The 25,049-nt window shown below is 40.7% G+C and overlaps 1 protein-coding gene, 2 non-coding genes and 1 pseudogene across 3 annotated transcripts; 2 read left to right on the plus strand and 2 right to left on the minus strand.

Annotated features, from left to right (window-relative positions):
* Positions 1-3,068: 3,068 nt before the first annotated feature.
* On the minus strand, positions 3,069-7,466 carry LOC148096393 (uncharacterized). The gene has a single exon (XM_087836348.1). It carries the CDS (start codon positions 7,080-7,082, stop codon positions 3,579-3,581), a length of 3,504 nt encoding a protein of 1,167 aa, XP_087692474.1. The 5' UTR covers positions 7,083-7,466; the 3' UTR covers positions 3,069-3,578.
* A 7,790-nt stretch (positions 7,467-15,256) lies between these two features.
* On the plus strand, positions 15,257-15,375 carry LOC148096394 (5S ribosomal RNA; annotated as a pseudogene).
* A 3,010-nt stretch (positions 15,376-18,385) lies between these two features.
* LOC148096395 (5S ribosomal RNA) lies at positions 18,386-18,504 on the minus strand. The gene has a single exon (XR_015717280.1). It is a non-coding gene; the product is annotated as a 5S ribosomal RNA (ribosomal RNA).
* Positions 18,505-18,823: 319 nt separating this feature from the next.
* On the plus strand, positions 18,824-18,942 carry LOC148096396 (5S ribosomal RNA). Its single transcript, XR_015717265.1, has one exon. It is a non-coding gene; the product is annotated as a 5S ribosomal RNA (ribosomal RNA).
* Positions 18,943-25,049: the final 6,107 nt, after the last annotated feature.

Here is a 25,049-nt window from a genome sequence, read left to right on the forward strand (position 1 = left end):
TTTGAAAGACTGGCTCATGTAAAATATCTGAAAGTATGGCAAAGCTCTCCTGTTACACTTTATGGACACCTGAGCTTCACCATGAGGGCCTGTCTTTATTCACTTTATTCACTGAAATCCAGTTTTATAATGAATTCACAGTAATCACTGACACCTTCAGAGCATTACATTAAAGACATCTTCTACACCTACTCTTCCAGACGACCGACACATACTTCAACCACTGCAGGTTAACCAGCCACTCATCAGTAAAGCAAAAACTAAATGTAAATGTCCTCATGTGGAAAAGACTGAAACACAACTCCCATATGTCACTAATGTAACAGATCCATTTAGGTAGAGTGAGAACACTAGGCTGGATGTGTTTTAATGCAGGAACATTCATCATGTCTTAAGTTCAACAAATCATTTACATTTACATTTAATATGTGAGCTGGATGGTTACACGATACAATATGATTGTCAACAATACCTGCAATGAACGCTGGTTTGAGGGCGGAGTCAAGGAGGCCATTTACATGAAAAGGGAAAGACCATCTCTGAATCAAGGAGGGGGCCTAAGGGTACATCTTTCACCATCTTACAATGCTGTGATTGTAGCCATTCTCCAATTCTCTGTGAATGGTACTCAAGACCATTGATCAGTGGTTGTTGATTAGTGGTCATGAGAATTTGCATAATCATGATTAAGGAACTGACCTCCCAGCCCATTGTTCCTTCAGTCGGCTGGTTTCTCTGACTGAAAACGCTACGTCCAGAAGAACAGAATCAACTTTTGGAGATTTACTTCCCTGGATGATTGAGCACGCATCAAGACCTTTTAATCAGGCCAACAAATATCTTGTACTCAATTTTAGCAGCAGCCATTGTGACTGATGATGAAACTTGTGTAAAAGTGCGAAGCTGTAAAAAAGTAATTATAAAAAAAACATTTTGTAGCTGAATGTTACTGGATAGCTGTTTCATCTGTAACACATCAAAATAACCTGCTAAGGTTTAATAGGCTATAAGGAACACACTCACTTCCTGAGCCCTGGGCAATAAGAGACGTTTTGTGTTTTATAATTTATTGATATGTTTGATCCTTTCTGACCTACGAAGCAGCCATTAGAGCACCATGTCCGCTCTAATAGTTCTGTAGTTTGATGCTTGAGTCGTTGCAGACTTGTTGAACTCCCTCACCTGTCAAAGCAGCGTCTTTGTTATTTGAGTCCAGCAGATGGCAGTGTTTCACTGTCATATGACAGCTGTCTGAAGCTTCAACTGGATTATTCGTTTAAATTAGATCGTTTTATAGAAATAGTTTGTGTTTGCTAGGTTTGCTATGCAACAGTGGGGAGGAAAAACTCCTTTTTAACAGGAATATCTAGACATGAGTGATTATTGCAGTGGGGCACTATCTGTGCTATCTATAAGAAATATTAGGAACAACAAAACTCTGAGGATCAGGGCTCCATTTAACTCCAGTGTTCAGTGGCATTTTAAGAGAGTGAATACCGAGGCTAAATGTGTTTGTAAAGCAAAAGCACTTTGTTAGCCTTTACAGAACAAAGCTATGGATCAATGTGCAGTGAAGAAAAATCGAGGTGGCCAGTCTGTCCTTTCCTAACCAATCACAGAGCTCCTTACATTGTTGCGCTGGAGAATAACTAAATATAATATAAATATAATATAAAGATTATATTGAAAATAATCTTTTGTAGAGTCACTACTTAGTGGGCAGAGGACAGTTATCACTTTGCTGGATGCTTTAAAGTCACATGTTCTTTATTTGCTGTATGCAGATTAACAGGATATTAACAGATTAACAGTTTTCATTAGACTTCATATGATAATCAACAGTGAAGTGTTTCTCTTGTCAGTGTTTATTCTTGCTCATTGAATGATCTCTGTTCAGATAATATGCTGCACTCATCTCATGTTTCTTTAAATCACTTGTCCAGCTGTCAAACTCTGAAAGAGTTACAGTTTCACCACTGAGCACTTTAAATGGTTATTCTTTTATTTAAAAGCACTTATTCTAGCTGCATCATCAATACGACAAAAACAGTGACTTCAACATTAGTTTATCAAAATATATTTACACCCCTCATGTCAACATTACACCTCCAAAAGGGAGAAATAATCAGAATAAGGGGTAATCATTGTCTTGATAATAATGACCATGAAAATGAAACTAGGCCTACCTTTAGTTCAGCACACTCAGTGTTACATAAAGACATGCGAACATCCCATCATCCATTCTGGAGCCTACTTTTTAAAAGAGCGAGCTGTTTATTCTGGCTGAGTAGCAAACAGAACCAACCATGAAAACCTAAACTGGGAAAACACTCGGAAACCTTGAACACTGGGAACATGGAGACACAGGGGGTAGGTGAACAGACACTCTGACAAAGGACAGAGGAAAACAGAGACAATATATACACTGAGGGGTGATCAGGGAAGTGGACAAACATGGGAACACAGACTAGGATTATCAAAATAAGACAAGAAGTAACACAGACACCCTTTTCGGTGACAAAAAAGAGAAAATATCCAGTGAAAGGCAGTTCTCTCGGAAAAACTGCCTTATTGATGTCAACGGTCAGAGAAGAATGTCTGATAGGAAGGCAACCGTAGCTCATACAAGCATTTGTTGCAGCCAAAGAATGCAGAAGAGCATTTTGGTCAGCTAAGAACAGGAAATTGAAGCTACAGTTCTACACACTTGACGATTGGAAAAATGTTGCCTGGTCTGATGAGCCTTGATTTCTGCTCTGACATGCAAATGATCAAGTCAGAATTTGGCATAAATAGCATGAAAGGATGGATCCATGCTGCCTACAATGTAGCTGCCATCACCAGTGTGTGAATGTGTGTGTGAATGGGTGAATGACTGAATGTAGTGTAAAGCTCTTTGGGGTCCTTGGGGACTAAGTAAAGCGCTGTACAAATACAGGCCATTTACCGTGTGTGTGTTTATGCTCAAGTGTATGAATAAATTAGTCAGTTTTAAACAGTTGCAATTTAAACAGTAGAAGAGTGGCACTATATTTATATATTTATAAAGAATTTCAAACAACAATTAATTGATGCTCAAAGCAGGTTTATTTAATTAATATCCAGATTATTTCCAATTAGTTCCGAATTCATTCAGCAGCAAATCACATCACCAGTCACTTCAAGGCTGTATGTATTATTGTAAGGTAGACCCTACAATAATACATACAGAGAACCCAACAATCATATGACCCCCTATGAGCAAGCACTTTGGCGACAGTGGGAAGGAAAAACTCCCTTTTTACAGGAAGAAACCTCCAGCAGAACCAGGCTCAGGTGGGGGCGGCCATCTGCTGCGACCGGTTGGGGTGAGAGAAGGAAGACGTTTGTTGTAGGTCTGATTGAAGGACTGATGTGATGGTAAGTTGTCTGCTGCTCCGCTTTGAATATTGAGAGATTAGTTGATGGATTTCAAGCCAAATTGTGCCCAAGTTTAAGAACATATTCATTGGTTGTTTTTGTTGATGTTATTGTTTTGGGCTTTTTTTCCACAAGAATTTCTAGCTCCCCTAGAATTCTGGCCACCCAAACGATGATTGCTACTGAGAGAGCACAAGGTTTTGTCCCCCTGTGTTATTCATATCGGTGCAGGGGGTTCTCCTTGAGAGGCCAGGGTCAAAAAAGGGATGCTTCAGAACCTCCGAGGGTGTTATGCGCTGATTTGTATCCAAGGCCAACATTTGTTTGATTAGCCTTACAAATAATGGTTGGCCATTTTCAGGTCCTCGCCTAACCTTCAGTAGTCGTTCAAGGTCATCGAGACGCTTAAGTTTTATCAATCGAGTTTCCTTTGATTGATAATCTGTCTCGTATTGAAATTGTTCTTGGGTCTTAAATGTCCAGCGCTGTTCGTTGTAGTTATCCTCGATGAAATAGCAATCAGTGTACAAGCCAGACTTTAGAAGATGATCTGGTAGCTGACCCTGAGTTTCAATTATGAACTTCAAAACATCATAATCGTCTTCCCCAGGATAGAGAGGCACCCCTGTAGCAAGCTCCACGGCTACCAGCCCCAGAGACCACATGTCAATTGCTTCATCATATGGAGTGCCAAGCATAATCTCAGGTGCACAATAACCAACCGTCCCCACACGGTTACCAGGAATCAGTGCAGAAGCAGGAAATGCGAGTCCAAAGTCTATAAGTTTGACTTTGATGGGAGACTCATGGCACTTTACAACCATTATGTTTCCAGGTTTGAGGTCAGCATGCACTATTCCCACAGAACCCAGGTGGAACAGAGCATTTGCGAGCTGATGCAAAATTGGCCTGATTTCTCTCATTGGGAGACCCTGGTTATTCCGGTCCCCTATGTAGTCCCACAGGCTTTGGTCGAGGAGTTCAAAATTTAAGCAAATGCGCTCTCTATCGAGGAAATAGCCGTTCCATTCGACAATGTTGCACCTGTCTGGATCCAAGCGTCGTAGCTGCTCCAGGATGAAAATTTCCAGTTTTGCCTGTAGCAGAATTTCAGGGTCACTTTTGTTGACTTTAATAGCCACAGTTTGGTTGTTTTTTGTATCACGACATCTGGTTACCAATCCAAAGCCTCCTTCTCCGAGGAAGGCCTCTACAACGTGGTGATCTCCCAAAATGGTCCCTTCCGTTATTTCAAGATCATCTTCAGAGGAAGATGGGTTGGCTGAGGTGTTGATGTGTCCTTTTTGAGGAAATTCAACTGAGTTTTGGAAACTGCAGTTGAATTTTTGCGATCCATGACTTTTCCAGCTTGAAGGCTGCTGAGAGAGCACAAGGTTTTGTCCCCATGTGCTATTCATGTCAGTGCAGGGGTCTCTCCCTGAGAGGCCAGGGTCAAAAAAGGGATGCTTCAGAACCTCCGAGGGTGTTATGCGCTGATTTGCATCCAAGGCCAACATTTGTTTGATTAGCCTTACAAATAATGGTTGGCCATTTTCAGGTCCTCGCCTAACCTTCAGTAGTTGTTCGAGGTCATCGAGACGCTTAAGTTTTATCAATCGAGTTTCCTTTGATTGATAATCTGTCTCGTATTGAAATTGTTCTTGGGTCTTAAATGTCCAGCGCTGTTCGTTGTAGTTATCCTCGATGAAATAGCAGTCAGTGTACAAGCCAGACTCTAGAAGATGATCTGGTAGCTGACCCTGAGTTTCAATTATGAACTTCAAAACATCATAATCGTCTTCCCCAGGATAGAGAGGCACCCCTGTAGCAAGCTCCACAGCTACCAGCCCCAGAGACCACATGTCAATTGCTTCATCATATGGAGTGCCAAGCATAATCTCAGGTGCACAATAACCAATTGTCCCCACACGGTTACCAGGAATCAGTGCAGAAGCAGGAAATGCGAGTCCAAAGTCTATAAGTTTGACTTTGACGGGAGACTCACTGCAGTTCACAACCATTATGTTTCCAGGTTTGAGGTCAGCATGCACTATTCCCACAGAACCCAGGTGGAACAGAGCATTTGCGAGCTGATGCAAAATTGGCCTGATTTCTCTCATTGGGAGACCTTGGTTATTCCGGTCCCCTATGTAGTCCCACAGGCTTTGGTCGAGGAGTTCAAAATTTAAGCAAATGCGCTCTCCATCGAGGAAATAGCCGTTCCATTCGACAATGTTGCACCTGTGTGGATCCAAGCGTCGTAGCTGCTCCAGGATGAAAATTTCCAGTTTTGCCTGTAGCAGAATTTCAGGGTCGCTCTTGTTGACTTTAATAGCCACAGTTTGGTTGTTTTTTGTATCACGACATCTGGTTACCAATCCAAAGCCTCCTTCTCCGAGGAAGGCCTCTACAACGTGGTGATCTCCCAAAATGGTCCCTTGCGTTATTTCAAGATCATCTTCAGAGGAAGATGGGGTGGCTGAGGTGTTGATGTGTCCTTTTTGAGGAAATTCAACTGAGTTTTGGAAACTGCAGTTGAATTTTTGCGATCCATGACTTTTCCAGCTTGAAGGCTGCTGAGAGAGCACAAGGTTTTGTCCCCGTGTGCTATTCATGTCAGTGCAGGGGTCTCTCCCTGAGAGGCCAGGGTCAAAAAAGGGATGCTTCAGAATCTCCGAGGGTGTTATGCGCTGATTTGCATCCAAGGCCAACATTTGTTTGATTAGCCTTACAAATAATGGTTGGCCATTTTCCGGTCCTCGCCTAACCTCCAGTAGTTGTTCGAGGTCATCGAGACGCTTAAGTTTTATCAATCGAGTTTCCTTTGACTGATAATCTGTCTCGTATTGAAATTGTTCTTGGGTCTTAAATGTCCAGCGCTGTTCGTTGTAGTTATCCTCGATGAAATAGCAATCAGTGTACAAGCCAGACTTTAGAAGATGATCTGGTAGCTGACCCTGAGTTTCAATTATGAACTTCAAAACATCATAATCGTCTTCCCCAGGATAGAGAGGCACCCCTGTAGCAAGCTCAACAGCTACCAGCCCCAGAGACCACATGTCAATTGCTTCATCATATGGAGTGCCAAGCATAATCTCAGGTGCACAATAACCAATTGTCCCCACAGCACCACCAGCAATCACTGCAGAAGCAGGACATGCGATGCCAAAGTCTATAAGTTTGACTTTGACGGGAGACTCACTGCGGTTCACAACCATGATATTGACAGGTTTGAGGTCAGCATGCACTATTCCCACAGAACCCAGGTGGAACAGAGCATTTGCGAGCTGATGCAAAATTGGCCTGATTTCTCTCATTGGGAGACCCTGGTTATTCCGGTCCCCTATGTAGTCTGACAGGCTTTGGTCGAGGAGTTCAAAATTCAAGCAAATGCGCTCTCCATCGAGGAAATAGCCGTTCCATTCGACAATGTTGCACCTGTCTGGATCCAAGCGTCTTAGCTGCTCCAGGATGAAAATTTCCAGTTTTGCCTGTAGCAGAATTTCAGGGTCGCTCTTGTTGACTTTAATAGCCACAGTTTGGTTGTTTTTTGTATCGCGACATTTGGTTACAACACCAAAGTTTCCTTCTCCAAGGAAAGCCTCCACCACGTGGTGATCTCCCAAAATGGTCCCTTTAGATATTTCAAGCTCATCTGAGCCGAAGGATGGGTTGGCTGACATGGTGTAATGTGTCTGTTTGTGCTGTGAATTGGTGAGAAACAAAACTGAACTTGTTTTGGTTTCTCCTGTAAATTGCTCTCAAAACTTCTCGAAAGGGTTTTAGTTGCTGCAGGTCAATGTCCGTTAAGCATAAAGTAACATAGGTGAGCGCTCCTATTTAAGGGGTTTGGGATCAAAGCAAAGTTACCACGTCAGAAAAGATCAAAGCAAAGTTATCACGTAACAAGGGATCGAAGCGTTCTAATATGTGCGCATGCGCACACACGTGTTTGTTTGTGTAATATTGTTCACTCTAAATTTGATCCTAATCAATTTAATATCACTCAATAAAAGAAAATGTTAGTTTTGGAAAATTTTAAAATGACAAAACTGACAGTTAAAACATTTTTTGTTCGTGTATTTGTATTTTTTTCGGTTTTTTTTTTTTTTGCATACCATGTCAAGCTTTTCTGTATATAGTCATGTCGTAGATTTCGGAGCAAACAAGAAATTCAATTGGATTTTAATATTGCAGTGCTTGGATTTCGGATTTGGTGCTTAAAACTTCTTGAAACTGTAACCGTATTTCATTCACCACAAATAACTATCTGATTGAATAGTTTTCTTATCAGATAGAGAAATAAAATGAGTCGAAAAGTCTAAAAGCAACATTTCTCTGCCTGTGCTGCCTTGTACCTCTGCACGTTAGTCTGTTTCAATGTGTGACCCCCCCACCCACTCCCTGATCAGTCGGGGGTGAGCGCACTAACGTGCCTGGAGGCCGTTTTAATGAGTGTTTGGTGGAAAACGAAAAATACAAGAAGGAGTCTGCAAGAAGGATTTGTACGTTTTCACAACAGGGGAGTTTGCGTAAGTCCTAGTAAATAATTTTCTCGAGTGTGTACGTTACACATGTTATTTTTTAAAATTGGTATTATTATTTTGCTAGCTACTAAACTCGCGAGATAAAGGATTGAAGTGATACAATACGGTGCCGCTATTCTAACAGTTAGTTATTGCAGGGTAACTTCTAGAATATGCTGTGAATTTAACTAAGATTACACAGCAGTAGCAGTAATACGAGTTACTTCCCTCGAGTGAAAGCTTTAAACGTTAGCCCGGTGCTTAACTAGCCAACGTCAAGCTTTCTGATTGAAGGCTAAAAGCAGCGTTGTCACCAAGGAAACAGAATATTGATGATATTTTTGTGTGTTGCTGCAGCTTTTTCAAGTATTAACCCGGTGTCTTTGGGAACACCTTAGGGGGAAATAACGGTAATATGACTGAACCATATGGGAACAAAGAATAGGCACTTTTTTGTGCTACCGAAGTTTCCTCGCTTTCATTCAAAATCTGTTTATCATTAAACAATTTAAACATAATGTCTTCAAGCTCACATTGAGGCCTGTGGGACACTATCAGCCACTGAGACAGTAGACAAGTGACTATTTCACACTTTAAGGCTGCCTGTTTATTTAAGTGAGATGAACAGTACATTATAACTGTACATAATAATATCAATGATGATAGATTAAATAAATAGGTTTTTGAAAGACGCTTGTGCATTTTTAAAGTGTTTAATTGATCTGAGTATTTCATCTGTTCAAAGCCTCTCCCAGTCAGTGCTGTTCTCTATGCCTGTCTTACTCTACATGATGTTATTAGCACAAACACTTTAAAGGTGATAATTAGGTCTACAACAATAACACAGACTGCAATGTAGTTAAGCGTCTTACAGTTAGTTTTGAATGAATAAACTTAAAAAAACAACACAAGCAAAGATCTGTCTCCTCCTATTTTTTGTGTCACATAAGAAAGAAGCATCAATATCTGATGAAAAACGTATTAATTTGGCCTTTCACATGGTCTTACTCAGGTGATGCGAAGTGAAATATGCATCCTTTTTATGGTAATGTGCTGGAAAAGTTTGAAAATAGACATTAAACATGCTTACAAAGTGCTTGAATTTGACCCTGAAAGGTGTATGAACCCAGAAAAAGTCACACTTGGAGTAAAAACCTCTCATAGCAAGTTAATCATATTAAATTGATTTGATGCTTTCAGCACAAAATTTAGCCACACAGTCAGGACAGCGTCTGATTTACCTTCATCGGTAAACGTGTTTATGCAGTACATAGTAACAGTGTGGCTGAGTCCTCTGGTTCAAATCAGTTCCACTACATTTGGAGATGTAAGTCTCAACCTTTCACATGCATTGGGAAGGAAAATACAACCAACATTTAAATGTCTTAATTCGATTTCTTTTAAGTGTCTTAATGAGCTGCTGCATGTGAAAGTTAGCAACTGTTGATTTTACTGGCAACAGTTACTCAGTGTTAGCTCATTACTCTTTACTTGTTGAAACAAATCTTGTCTGTTGTTGGTTAATCTGATTCCTGAGCGCTTGTGTTTGTGCCAAAGACGTTGTTTTTTTAAAATGATGAAGCAGCTCCGCTCTCTATAGTATTTATTTGTTGGAGGGAATGTGTTTTGATCATCCTCATGTTCGTTTCCAACATGATATTCTTATTCTTGGACTCTACTAGAGTAGCTTTGCATGCTTCTTCATCTTAAACAAAGCTCCTCTTTTTCTCCTCTGCCTGAAAAACAGGGGTTTTGGCTTTTTTGCCTTTAAGCTAACTTTACTCTTATTGGTTGATATTAAAAAGACTTGCTATTAATGATCAAGGCTTTTTTAATATCATGGATTGGGTGTTCTTTTTATTCACGCTTTTTTCTCGGGTCTATGATTTTTGCATAAATTAAGATCTGATTACAAATATTAGTCTCACATGTTGCATTAATTTAATTCAAAAGTGAGTCAGGTAGGTGTTAAGTAGAAATACAGCAGAATAGTGAAATTAATCTTGTATTTATCGATTTATCGTCTAATCTTGATCACATGTTCAGCGCTCATAAAAAATATATTTGGAAAACAAAAATATTTGTGCTTATTATTTAGTTTATTTATTACAGAGGAAAAAAACATGACACTCTTCCTCACCACTTCCATTCAACCTTTTTCCTCAGGACTCATTTTAAGCTGCGTACAGAAGGATTCAATCAGTCTGCAGAACACACACATGCATCTGCTTCAGTGGCAATGAATGAAAATATCTGGCTGTGTTATTATGCATACTGAAATAGGAAAATAAAGTAAGATGAATGAGTTGAGCGCTCTGAGCTGGATGTCTTTCTGAAGTACAACTCTCCTGCCTCTGAGCTGTGAAATGTCTTTACTTGCTCAAATTTAATCTCGTAAAAGTCGATCATAAAACTTATGAAAGCGTGTCTAACTTTCTGGGATCTAACTCATTTTAGATATTTGTTTCTATGTGCTGCGTGTGTTATTTGTTATTCAGATGTGAAGTTTAAAAAAGGTTTAGCTGAGTCTTCATTTAATAAATGTTATTTCTGGGGTTTTGTTTTGCTTGCTAGTCGTCGATACTGTGACGGTGTGTCACTGCACAGATCCTCCAGGGAAAATGTTTTTGTTTTTTCACATTTTGACTGTTGTGATTCATTATTTCTACCTTTCAGTCTTTCCCGTTTCATTATCCAACACACACATTATTCTCTCCCACTGCGCTCCGACTTTTTAATTCTTTGAAAAAAAATTTAATCTTCACAGTAATGCCAAAGTGCAGCGATACATTATGAAGTGCACAGAAAGAGTCTGGATTTCCATTTCTCATACAGTACCGAGCAAAAGTCTTATTTTTTTCATGTTTTGCCAGGTCAGTCTGTGTTAACGGTGTTATTAACTGCATTCTTTAACTAAAGAAGTGAGAACAAATGATGTGGGGTTTTTTTTTTTTTGCAGTAGGCTGCAAGTAAATGTGTAAAGATACAATTTAAAATTGGTTCTTTGTTAAGTTTTCTGGTCCTTTCCGTGACTTAGGTGTCTGTTTATGTTTGAATGTTTCAGAGATTAGTGTGAAAGGTCTTAACAGACAAAAACTGGTCAAATACAAGCCCTGGATTAAAAATCAGAAACGCTTTAAAAAGCCTGGAGAGCTATTCCTTAATACATACAGGGAATTACAGGGAGGTCCGGATCCCTGGAAGCAAATGAGGGATGGCTCAAGACTTTTGCACAGTGCTGTACATGTCATGCTCCCTGTTTTATAGCTCAGCTCAAACTGACACGCACTCACTAACTGCTTCTCATTTTCTCCACAGTCAACTTTGACCACTTCCAGATACTGCGGGCCATCGGGAAAGGAAGCTTTGGAAAGGTAATGCGGCCTCCATTTTTCATGCGACTTGTTTATTGTTTGCCCTTAATTACCCACCACAGTCGTCATCTCTAAAGAATCAGTGCAAGCGAAGCGAAATGTGCTGGAATTACACTTTAGTTCTCGTGTGCTGCTGTTATTTAATAACATTTATAAATGCAGCTTATGTAATTATTTCTATAAAGTCAGTTAGAGGAGAGCCGATTTATATTTCATCTCACTCAATCTAGGTGGGAATTTTGACTCCACGTCTCAATTTAATTACAGAGCAGCACAATTCTGCACTATTCTGCACTATTCACAATTCAATTAAATCAGGTTTGGTTATCCTAATTTATAGCTGTCTTTATATTAAGGATTAAAATAAAATTCACAAGAGAAAGGTGTTGCTGTGTGTGGTTGGGAAGAGAAGGGAGAAGCTAGAATGAAGCACAAACAGAGGGAGGTGTTTACCTCTTGCTGTAGCGCTGTGAAACATGATCTGTATATTGCAGCTTGTGTAGGTGCTCCAAGAAAATGCGTTAATCCGCATGCAGCACTGTAGATGTGCACGTATGCACTCGCGAAAGACAGAGGATGCTTGTGTTGCTGAGCTTGTTCTTGCACAGCGGGGAGATGTGAGGTAGGTTGGGGCTACCTCATAACTCCCCGCTGTGAGGCTGCCAGATGGGAAAAAGAGGAAACCGCCTCCTTCTCCTGAAACACTCATTTTCCTTTGCTCACTTTTCATCTTTACAATCTCAGCACTTGGATGTGTATCTTCTTGCAGTGGGCATCTCAGTTTCATTCTTATTTATAAGAGCTCCTCTTTGTGTTATCTAGTTTGTACCTGAAAAGTCTAATTTATGCCTGAGTACACGAGTACAAATAAAAGAAGTACCACGTACTTTAATGGGTCAGTTTGGATCCAGACCTGAATTAGAGATAATGTTGGGCTGTTTTAGGTCTGAGCCACTAACCTGACGAAAACGCAACACAACTGCTGCTAAGTGCGTGTTGTTTAAAACAGATAGTTGGAGAGATAGGTCAGTGCTTTTAAAGGTTTACCAGGTGCCAAATCAGATGTGAAATGTAGGACTGTGCAAAAGTTTGAGCCACACCTTAATTCTAACATATAACTTGCTGGGTAATGGGAAACGGGTGGAACAGTTTAAATTTGAAAAGTGTACATGAAAATACAGTATAAAAGGCAAAAACAGAGTTGATATAATGAGCTAATGAGCTTGAGCATCTTTATCTTCAGCACACCCTGAACTCTCTTAGGCACATTTCTTTGGAATTCCTTTAAGTAGTCTTCAGGAATACTTCTCCGGGCTTCTTTAAGGACATTCAGAGCTCTTCTTTCGATATTAGCTGCCTTTTTGTTCCATTCTCTGCCGAGATGATCCCACACGGCTCAGGTCAGTCCATGAATGATGGTGTTTCGATGTGTTTAGTAAGCTGCTGCCAATCAGACACTTTCCAGATGGTATTGCATGGTGCATCAAAGTCTGGTGGTACTTTTCATAATTCCATCAATTTTGATGAAATCCCCAACACCCTGGCTGAAATGCAGACCCAAACTATGACAGAGCTGTACAGTAGTGTATAGGTGGTTGTAGACATATTACCAGCAATTTGAACCAGAAATGTCAAATTTTGGTTCATCAATCCATAAGACCTGCTGCCACTGATTTTCAGTCCAGTTCTTGTGTAATTTGGCATCCCTCAGCCTTTTCTCCCTGTTCCCTTCCTTAATAATGGCTTCTTGACAGCCACCCTTCACTGACACCATGAGATGCAGTTTTGGTGAACACTAGATGGATCAACTGAAGGACCAAGTGCATCTTTCAGGTCCTGTGTCAGGTGTTTGCTGAATTTTTTTTTACATGACTTTCAGGTACTGTTCCTCCACTGTAGATAGATTTTTCAGCCTGTCCCCTTTTTTCTGTCTGTTACTTTTCCAATCCAAAGAAATCAGAGGAAATGGTGTGTTTCTGTGACAGGTTGCTAGTAACAAAGTACCTAAAGATAAAATTTAAAATTGGTTCTTTGCTAAGTTGTGTGTTTTGTATTGTATTTGAAAAAAAAAAAGTTCTCTCTTCCTCTTATGTTTAATATAACCACACTACAGACGGACAAGCGCTTGTTTTTATGCGTTGTCGTTAGCAACAACGACGGTAAAACCACCGGTGTCCGCTTGTTTATCTTCCACATAAACCTTTCATAATAAAGCTCAAGATCCTGTTGAGACTTTTCAAAATAAACGTAATCACGTAAAAGAGTATGCAGAGTGTTTACGGATGAAAAGCAAAAAAGAGCCGTCAGGTGCTAAAAAATAAAGCTTAGACTCAAACGTTAGAACAGGCTTTTCCCCGCAGCACGCCGTGTAATAAATACTCACAAAGAAAACGGCGGCCGTTACAACTTATGGCTAAAAATGTATCGTTTCATACACGCCCAGCTGGAAACACTTTACGCAAGTCGAGCTGCCCGAGATTCACAGAATTTACAGAAAATGTAAAATTTTTGTGATTTATATCGTTATCGGACGATAGATGTCTTATATCGGGATATGAGATTTTGGTCATATCGCACAGCCCTATGATCAGGTACAAGGACTGGACTGAAAATGGGTGAAAAAGCAGTCAATGTCCAAAGAAAAACTTTAAATGACCTTCAGAAAGTCTAAAGAAAGGAAGAAGAAGAACATCTGGCTCAGTACAGAACCGAGGAGAGGCTCAAGACTTATTCACAGATAATCAATCAAATTAATCAAGCTTCATCTCTAAGCAGCCTCCTGGCTGTAAGAGCGTCTCGTTTTTGTCTCATTAACTGTCTGGTGGCGCTCACAGTAGTTTGCTGTGACGGGGTCCTCGAGGACTAATGTTACAGGGAAATCATTAGGAAAGGGCTTTAGACTGAGCTTTACTGAAATCTCAGTTTTCCCCCTATCAGAGTGCCCGTTTTTATTATGTTATTACTGTGTTTTTCGGAAAATAAGGCACTCTAAAAATCAGTCCTTTGGTGTTTCTGGAAATCGACAGTACTCCTTATAATCCGGTTCACCTTATGTCTCTACCAGCTTTGCACATCTACAGACTGAAATCTTTGCCCATTCTTCTTTGCAAAACAGCTCCAGCTCAGTCAGATTAGATGGACAGCATTTGTGAACAGCAGTTTTCAGATCTTGCCACAGATTCTCGATTGGATTTAGATCTGGACTTTGACTGGGCCATTCTAACACATGGATATGTTTTGTTTTAAACCATCCCATTGTTGCCCTGGCTTCATCTTTAGGGTCGTTGTCCTGCTGGAAGGTGAACCTCCGCCCCAGTCTCAAGTCTTTTGCAGACTCCAAGAGGTTTTCTTCCTGTATTTGGCTCCATCCATCTTCCCATCAACTCTGACCAGCTTCCCTGTCCCTGCTGAAGAGAAGCACCCCCAGAGCATGATGCTGCCACCACCATATTTGACAGTGGGGATGGTGTGTTCAGAGTGATGTGCAGTGTTAGTTTTCCGCCACACATAGCGTTTTGCATTTTGGCCAAAAAGTTCCATTTTGGTCTCATCTGACCAGAGCACCTTCTTCCACATGTTTGCTGTGTCCCCCACATGGCTACTATGAAGCAGAACGCTGTCTTATCCAGCTAACATCAAGGGTCAAGTTATCCTTTGAACCTAATCTGCTCCACAGCAAATCATGTTCCAAATGTGAGAAATGAGATCAACAGGTACAAAATCATCCAAATACAGATACCAAATACTTATTTTCCACCCTGATTTACGAATAAATTCTTTACAAATCCTACCATGTGAATTCATGGATTTTTTTTTTCACATTCTGTCTCTCACAGTTGAAGTGTACCTCTGGTGCAAATTACTGACCTCTGTCATCATTTTAAGTGGGGGAACTTGCACAATCGGTGGCTGACTAAATACTTTTTTGCCCCACTGTATATATATGTATTATATATATATATTTCCCACACCACCCTGAACACGCCCGATCTCGTCTGATCTCGGAAGCTAAGCAGGGTCGGGCCTGGTCAGTACTTGGATGGGAGACCGCCTGGGAATACCAGGTGCTGTAAGCTTTTGCACTTCCACACACAAACTGCAGAGGGCGCTGCTGCTCATGTTTATGCTCACAGGCATGAAAAGTTAGATAAAATCTTTTTTTTATCTTTTTAACATGAGAATATTATATTTCCATCTTGTCTTCCACAGTAATCAGATTAATGATGAGACAAAAGTAGAACAAGGAAAGAATAGGCCGTGTATCTCACGTTTAAACAAAATTGATGTTTTCTGAAAAATCTCACACAGATAAACATTTACAGGAAATTACTTTTCCTTCAAAACAAACATCAAAGAGTCTGTGGTTTTCTTTATTGATTGTACTTGAGTAGAAGCTGTAAAGGAAAATTTCTATTATTCTCATTTAAAGTGTTTAAGTTCTTAAGCACATGCTTAGTTCTGACACTATAATAGACTGTTCAGTGGAAGTTTCTAAACTAGATGAACTTATTTCAGCCCCAGTAGTTGGAGAAGACAACTCCCTATTGCATGAATAATATACCACTGAAATTTATAAAACAGCTTTCAAAAAGAAGTTTGAATTTATTTTGGATTTTCTCAAATGCACACAGTGCCAAAAGCATACACACAGTCAAATCTTTTCATATGAGGTGCTGAAGTTTCTGCACCTCATAACTCAACAAGCCCTATTAACTTCTCATTAGTGATCATGGCTGACTACAAGTGTTAGTTTCTCTTCGCAGCGTAAAAAGGATTAGCTTAAAAGCACTTGTTGGATTGACCAATATTTAGAACAGAAAGTCCAAGGAACTCACCGTAAACCATTTAAGCCATTTTTATTACAGATTCGTTTCAAACAATCGTTTGTAATTACAAGTTGTTTTAATATGTTACCACTTTGCCAAGGATTGGAAGAAGACCAAAGAGTCCCCCTTAGATCAGAGGGAATTTCTTATTACTGTGAACTGAGGATCCCAACCACTTCTGGAAAGACAGCTTTATGGGCAGACTTGACAATGACTGAGCTATATGGCCACAATGACAACAGTATGTTTGGTGTATCAAAGGTGATTCTTTGAAATCTGAGAACACTGTACCAGATGTTAAGCCTGGTGGTGGTAGGATCATGCTCCGGGGCTGATTTGCTGGATGGAATATTAAAGAAGGAGGACTAGTAAAGTGAGTTTACAATCAACCATTGAAACTGATCATCAGTGATAGAAAACTTCTATATTCAATGTTTCTCCAAATCCTCATCCTCGACTTATTAGTAAAAGAAAACAAATTTCATAATATAATATGTTCTGATGACATTCAGTTAGCTTGTGGGGATAGGTTAATTGGATAATCCAAATTGTCACTAGGTGTGAATGTGCGAATGAATGTGAGTGTGAATGGTTGTCTGTCCCTGTGTGTTAGCCCTGCGACAGACTGGCGACCTGTCAAGGGTGTACCCTGCCTCTCGCCCTATGACAGCTGGGATAGGCTCCAGCACCCCCCGCGACCCTGAAAAAGGATAAGCGGAAGCGAATGGATGGATGGACATTCAGTTGGATCTGATTTACACATCGGGTCGTGTTTTCGTAGCGTAAACGCTGGGCGTCCTCTCAGAGCCTACGCTCTATCTGCTATTCGCGAACAGAGATACGCAAGTTTCTCCGTGACTGCAGCTGTCAGTCAAAGCTGTTATGATGACGTTTCACCCCAATTTAACATCACCGCGGTAGGAATTAGAATCAAACTTATGGGAAAGGAGACCCCTTGGACATCAATCAGCGTGATGAGAACTATTGAAAACAAAAGAAAGAATCTTTGGAAAGAGAGAAGAGGCAGTCGTTCCATATATCGGTTGTTAAGCTTAACGTGGGAATGCTTTACAAATATTCAGAGATGAACTTACACACTTGCTTTACTTCTCTCTGGGATAACTTTCTCGGAGATGAAATGCCGGTTTGGTAGCGAGGCTCCAACTGCTCAACCAGACCGCCGACAGATCTCGCACGCCAAAGCCTCTCTATCACGTGACGCATACTGCTCCAACGTGCAAAGGTTATGAGCTGAGTTACGCCGTGTCGCAAGTTTTGAGAGATGCTTTCGTGATATTTAATGGATCGGATTACATTTTTTATTTCTCTCTGATATCTGATCCAGTAATTTACGTCAGTATCGGACCGATACGTAATATCAGATCGGTTCATCTCTAATTAATAAACTAATATAAGTAACCACTGGTTGCACTGATGTGATTAGACTCTTGTGAGTCATCAATCTCTCAAATGTCCTTCTCTCTCCTCCAGGGAAACATCTTACCGACCAGAGCTGCAAGCCACTTCCTCCAAATATGATGAAGATGTGAGATTTTCAGCAACAGGGACGCTTTCCTGAGTTTCAGGAAATGATTTGTGGTTAAAGTAGCAGGACTGTCGAGCACATTTTTATATTTCAAGGTGCTGTTTTTTTAAAAAGGAAAATATGACAGCCAAAAACAACAACAACCCCCCCAAAACTCCACAACATGCAAACTTCAGTATGAATACTAAGATGAGAGGACAGGGATGCGGTAAAGCTTGCTCATTGGTCCAGTATTGGCCGTATGCCACATACATGATCTGCTGAGACGGTCATTCAGGCTCCATGCAGATGAACTCAACACTTCCTTTGCTTTGTACCCTGTGCAAGTCTGTCAGATCGGTGCATTTATATGAATATGACGCAGTGTTTTATCTTTTTCTGTAAACTATAAACCAAAACTGTTTCTGTTTTTTATAATTATATTAAATTCTTGTTTTTATTTTTTTCTCTAACTTACTTCATGTCTCCATGTTATACTCTGCAATAGTAATGTGATTTGTTCATTTAATCTATTATTGACAGTGAGGTGCTGCTTTAGGTTTTATAGTAGTTACTGTCAAAAGGAAACATAACTTAAATATTCCTTGATTAGCATCTAGGAAATGATCAGCGAGGCGCTTTTGTGCTTCAAGGAAAGCAGGAGGAAACTAGAGACTACAGGAAGGAGTAGTGACAGTTTTAGCGCCGTCTGCAGTTTGTGTGTGGAAGTGCAAAAGCTTACAGCACCTGGTATTCCCAGGCGGTCTCCCATCGAAGTACTGACCAGGCCCGACCCTGCTTAGCTTCCGAGATCAGACGAGATCGGGCGTGTTCAGGGTGGTATGGCCGTAAGCGAAAGCAGAGCTCAGAAACAGCATTTTTATACATGCTGTAGCGACACACGCACACGTTTTCTCTTCTATATAGAAGTTAAAGTCTCCAAACGACAAAAACGTTTGAATTACAAAACACACGGTTCTATAATAATCTAACGTGTGTTATTATGGAGATGTTATTGTGGGAAAAGTATTTTTGCAGCTCAGTGTTGAAGCTACCGTTAACAACGAATAGCTGCATGCTTTCGCTGTAACATATGGAATTTAACACAATACTATATTTGAAACTGTGTGACATTTGCCAAGTATAAAAGGTGTTTTCTAGGGGGCTTCCCTCGCTTACGGCCATACCACCCTGAACACGCCCGATCTCGTCTGATCTCGGAAGCTAAGCAGGGTTGGGCCTGGTCAGTACTTGGATGGGAGACCGCCTGGGAATACCAGGTGCTGTAAGCTTTTGCACTTCCACACACAAACTGCAGAGGGCGCTGCTGCTCATGTTTATGCTCAAAGGCATGAAAAGTTAGATTTCTGGGTAATAAAATATTTTTTCTATCTTTTTAACATGAGAATATTATATTTCCATCTTGTCTTCCACAGTAATCAGATTAATAATGAGACAAAAGTAGAACAAGGAAAGAATAGGCCATGTATCTCACGTTTAAACAAAATTGATGTTTTCTGAAAAATCTCACACAGATAAACATTTACAGGAAATTACTTTTTCTTCAAAACAAACATCAAAGAGTCTGTGGTTTTCTTTATTGATTGTACTTGAGTAGAAGCTGTAAAGGAAAATTTCTATTATTCTCATTTAAGGTGTTTTTGTTCTTAAGCATATGCTTAGTTTCTCTTCGAAGCGTAAAAAGGATTAGCTTAAAAGCACTTGTTGGATTGACCAATATTTAGAACAACAGAAAGTCCAAGGAACTCACTGTAAACCATTTTAAGCCATTTTTATACACTTACAGATTCGGTTCAAACAATCGTTTGTAATTACAAGTTGTTTTAATGTGTTACCACTTGGCCAAGGACTGGAAGAAGACCAAAGAGTCCCCCTTAGATCAGAGGGCCAGAGGTTGCACATAACATTGACTTCTCCTCAGCAGCTGCCCCCAAAATTGCTCTAGATGAACGATTCACGATTGATGCCAGCTGTGCGTTGCCATGTAAATAGTTTGCATTTCATGTGTACTTGTACTTGCTCACTCACATGTACTTGCTAAGTACATGTGAACAGATCTTGAATAAAAAAACAAAACAAAACATACTTTTAATTTCTGTTTTATTGAAACCACTTTACAGAAAGTACAATTATTTACAATGAACTGTACATGCAACACAGCAGTTTTATGAATATTCAACAAGAGCAAGTTTCATTTGGCCCTGGTTTGACAACCACAGTGGGGCACATGTTCACCAAAACACAGCACACCTTAACATTCCTATCAAGCAGTGTTGTGTCTTCACCCTCACATGATATGAGTAACTCCTGTCCACAGCCTCCGTGACATGGTGATTTTGTTGTTGGTCTTCTGTCAGATCTTCATCTATCCGGTCGTTAAGTGATCACGTGACGAATCCTACTTCCGGGCCTAAAGTAGTCTGCGTTTAATATGGCTTTTGTGTTGTTAACATGTTTAATGTTTTGTATTTTCTTCTATTTAATCTCAAAAAGCTCCTAAAACAGTCAGTGATCACTGTTGACCTCCCTCAGCTTTTATTACCGCTAATTATTTATTTAAGCTCAGTTTTTAAAACCTTAGGATGTAACTACAGCCCAGCCCATGCAGCAGTATGTGAATAACTAACCTCGTATTGTGGATGGATTATCTCAGTTGTTCTCCTGGCTGAAGTTTGGTCCTTTTACAGTATCCTGCCATGCGATTACATTTGTTCCTGACCACCGAGAACACTCACATTAACTTTTATCGAGTGGGAAAAAAGTTAGCTTGTTTATATTATGCTAACATAGCTGTGTCGCTAGCGGTCACGTAGCACATCATATACCAGCTAGCCAAACTTCAGTAACCCTACAAACGTCACTGCTGTTTAGTTTTCTGTCTTCATTTATGTTGGAAGTGATAACAGAGCTGTACGTTTTAATTTGTTTCCAAAACCCCGCAGTCAGGACATGCTATATTGTATTTAGATAGAAGCTAGCGAGCTAACTTCCTGCTAACTTCTAACTCCGTTAAATAAATAAATTCCGTTTTCATGGATGCCTGGATGTTAAACTCAATTGTTACACCTGGTAGAGCAGAACGCTGATCATTTTATTAAAGATGAAAGAATTTAGACAGTTTTTCAACTCTCAGTAATGCCATAGTGATCGTTTGATATATGGACCTGCAGCGGAGTTTAGGCCCAGAACGGCTAGTGACGTCAGACTTAACGACGGGATTACTTCTGCACGGGGCACACCTTCAGACTCTGCAGCTGCATAACGAAAGCCTGTAAGATAAAATTAGTGTATACACATAAGGTAAATGTATACCAGTATTCCAGGTGCGTGATTCATCTGAAAGTTATGTGCAGATTAGCGTACAATGAGCGCAATTTTGTATGTTTTTGGGTGCTATTTTTCGCTTTCGTTGCACTCGCCTTGTCCGAGTCTCACCGTTGCAATCCAAGCCTGACGTCTTCGTTTAGTAATATCGGATACATGAGATCCCTCCCGTTGCCTCCAGGAGAGGAAACGATGAAATGAGAGCCCATTTTCCAGCTTCTTGCCTTCCCTATTGTGTGATCTAACGTTGCAACCGACAACACAGTACCTACAACCATAGCTGACGTTTCCGTGTGCTTTGTTTGGCCTACTGGCATGGTGGGAGGGGGCGTGGCTCCAAAGCCCTGATGTCTGGCTCCGCCTCTGCTCAGCTAGTGCCTGATAGTGATGTGTGATACCACTGATTTCCTTTACCAAGTAATACCAAGTAATATTCAGGGTGGTATCGACGATACTGATCCGATACCGATACTTTGTACAAAAACTTATTTTATTTATTGTATCTCAAATTATAGCATCATAATGATTACAGGACATCAGATTACTTGTTCTTATCACTTAATAATGCAGAGTTCATCTTATAGAAATAAAAAAACTGAAGTTGTGCGCTATTTGAACACCTTGCCTGCCTGCAGCACTAAAGGACTCCGTGAGAGAGTAAATTAAATTTAACTTTATTAATCCCTCGGGAGGGTTCCTCCGGGGTTTTCACACAACTGAATAAACAGAAAATGATTAAACAAAGTGTGAGACGGTCGAGAGTTTACGTCAGCGCCCGGTTATATTTTAGATAGCAAGGAGCAGACGGCAGTTTCACTCCACCGAGGGAGCTCGTGACGTATACCCGGCTTTCTTTAGACCGCGAAGGCCGGGTCCTCAGGTGGAAGCAGCCTCTGAATTTGGACACTCCCGCTGTTTCCGGGCCGGCCAATAATAATGGTGACATTTAATGTATTTTATCCGATAAATAAACCCTGTAAAATGTATTTACCCCCCACAGCCCTTTTCAATGTGGCCACAACACCTCACTCTTGGAGCACTTTTTTGCCACATGTATCGCAAACCACATCTCAGCTGTTTGTGGAGGTAAAATACGTCCGCACATGACTCCAATTACGCTCAGCCATTGTTGTGAGTGCGCACGCCAGTGGCTGCGAGACATTTATACAGCCTTCCTTCCTTCCTAGTTCCTTTGAATGTAGACAATCCGAATGTTATAGTTTCTTTCCACTGCGTTCCTGTTAATGATAAACTACAAATTTACTCTAAATTACTAAAATATCGATATTTTAGTGTGAGAATCGATTCTAGAACATAAATGATTGGTATCAGAGGAATCGATATTTCAGGATCGATCCGCACATCACTAGTGCCTGAGCTCGGATCATAGCGAAATTAGGGGGAATTTAGGACTGTGCGCTATGTGCTTCGAATATTGTGTGTCGTTTTTGTTTTACACAGTTGTCAGTCAGGCATCTAACTATGAAACAAATTACACTCCAAAAGACCCCGGGCTTCTGAAACAACAACCCGGGCTTAAGCCCAGTAAGCCACCTCCCGCTCCGCTGATGTCGTGAACACAGCAGACCTGAGGCAAGTGAACTAAGAGGTTATTTATTATTAATGACTGAACAGGGACGGCCAGTTTTCTCCCTAATATTATAATGCTAATGTATATCAGAGAGCTGTTAATAGAATTTAAAGCACATTAAAAACAAAAATGTATCTTTGTGGGAGTCATTTCAAATTAAGAGACATGGCCATCATTAACATCACAGGGTGCTTGTGCATAGAAACACATCAACAATCAACAGAAAGGTAACCACGTCTTTGCGTGCTAGCTCCTTGGAGGGAGCCCAAGGGGGGTCTTCTTTAATAGTGGCTCAGATTTGGGATCTATTTGGCAAGGCGCAAATAGATCTTTTTGCTTCCAGGATAAATACTCACTGCCCCCTGTTCTTCTCCATAATCGACCACGATGCACCCTTGGGCTTGGACGCACTAGCGCACCAATGGCCAGACGTGCTCCTGTATGCATTTCCCCCAGTGGAAATGATATCTCCAGTTCTAGAGAGAGTGCGTTGGCAGTTCCTCTCTCTGATTCTAGTGGACCCTTGGTGGCCCACAAGGCCGTGGTATGCAGAGACAATCAGCCTGCTAGCAGCGGGTCCTTGGCAGCTTCCTCTCCGCAGGGACTTCCTCTCTCAGGCGGGAGGAGAAGTGGTTCACCTGGATCTGTGGCACCTTCATGATTACCTGCTGAGAGGTTAAACTTGATTGCTAAGGGTTTGCCACCTAGTGTGATAGCGACAATTCAGAGCGCTAGGGCCTCATCTACTAGAGGCTTGTACACTTACAAATGGCGAGCCTTCGAGCAATGGTGCCAGGACTGCCACACTCTCCCATTTCAGTGCTCTATTGTGGATATGTCTGTGAAGGTTCTCAGTCATCCAGGTCATCGTAGTCAAGAAGCTTCTTCAGTTCTGAAGAACCTCTCCGGATGAGAGGTGAAACATCTTCAAGCAATCTAAAGAAGTCCAGACGCTTTTCTTTCCAAGCTTCTTAGACCTCTATTGTGGATGTTTTGACAGGAGCTGTGGGAAAAGGGCCTTTCATCTACGACAATTAAGATTTATTTAGCAGCTATATCTGCTTGTCATATTAGCTTTGACGGGGTGACACCAGGTGCAAATTCCCTTGCCATACGTTTTCTGAAAGGGGTTCGCCGGCTGAGACCTGTGCTTAAGTCCAGTGTCCTTGCTTGGGACTTGTCTTTGGTGCTGGAGGCCCTTTGTAGCCCCCCGTTTGAACCCATTGAGTCTGTGGATATGAAATTTCTTTCATATAAGACTGCATTACTTCTCGCTTTGGCTTCGGTAAAGCGAGTGGGTGACCTTCATGCGCTGTCTGTGCATCCGTCCTGCACACAGTTCTCTCCTGATGGCCACAAGGTCGTATTACATCCAGATGCTGCCTATTTTCCCAAGATCATGCCGGTATCTTATAGCTCAATGGAGTTTGAGTTGCTGAGCTTTTTCTCCCCTCCTTTTGCATCTGAGGAGCAGAGAAGTGATGTGTTGGTCGCGAACAAAATGGCTCTTAGAGCCGGATCTTTGACGTGAACGACGCGAGCCGGCTCCTTATCGCAAGCTGTGTTTTTTTTTTTCTTTCTCTCACCCTCTCTCCCACTTTCTTCCCGCTTCACTCCGCACGCGAGCCTTGTGCTTTGCGCTGGGCAGAGGGGGGAGGGGCGGTAGTTACACTCTCAGTAGCACAGGAACAGAGCGGGAGGGAGAGAGAGAGAAAGAGAGCCAGAGACAACAACTTCACATTAGAAAGGTATAGTAATCATCCACAACTATTTTCAGTTGTGGATGATAAAGGATTCAGAAAGTTTATTCATGCAGGCCCATATGACAGAGAATATGCATGTTCTTTTTGTTTTCATATTTTAATTTATATTTAATTGTGTTGTGGTTTGCAGTGTTTTGTGTTGTTTCACTTTAAATTAGTTTAAAAGAAAAAAGCTGAAAATTTAAACAGTTAAAAATTGAAATGTGAATAGTTGATTTTTGTATAAATTATTTATTTATTATATTTTATGTGGAGTGAATAAATAAAAGTATATTTACGGTGACCCCTACAGACAAAGTACGTACAAAAGACAACAGAAGTGCTCCAGGATGCTAGGGGGCAGTGTTGAGCTTTTGTTACCTCGTGGCTACACAAGCCAGCAAGTACCAACGACCAGATTTGGTGTGTGGTAATAACAAGTAAATGAACTTTTTTTTTTAATTATTTGAATATATATGAGTGCTTGTGTATAAATACACAAACAATACACATATGCTTTCAATTGTGTAATTTAGGTGATTTAGGTAGCTCTGTTTTGGAAGTTCAGTTCATGCTAGCAATGTGTTTTGGAATTTGTAAGTAAAATAGTCGGTTTGTTTGTTTATTTCTGAAACGTTTTACCATTTGAACATGCTCACACATTAAAACACATTTAAAATACACATTTAATATGACAAACTGGATGATCCCAGTTGGATGA

This window comes from Neolamprologus brichardi, chromosome 23, assembly GCF_056152115.1.
Source record: "Neolamprologus brichardi isolate AB-2024 chromosome 23, ASM5615211v1, whole genome shotgun sequence".
In the NCBI taxonomy this organism is placed as follows: domain Eukaryota; kingdom Metazoa; phylum Chordata; class Actinopteri; order Cichliformes; family Cichlidae; genus Neolamprologus; species Neolamprologus brichardi.

Excerpts from the sequence above, each read along its gene's own strand:
- LOC148096393 (XM_087836348.1), bottom strand. The coding sequence starts at position 7,082 with ATGTCAGCCAACCCATCCTTCGGCTCAGATGAGCTTGAAATATCTAAA.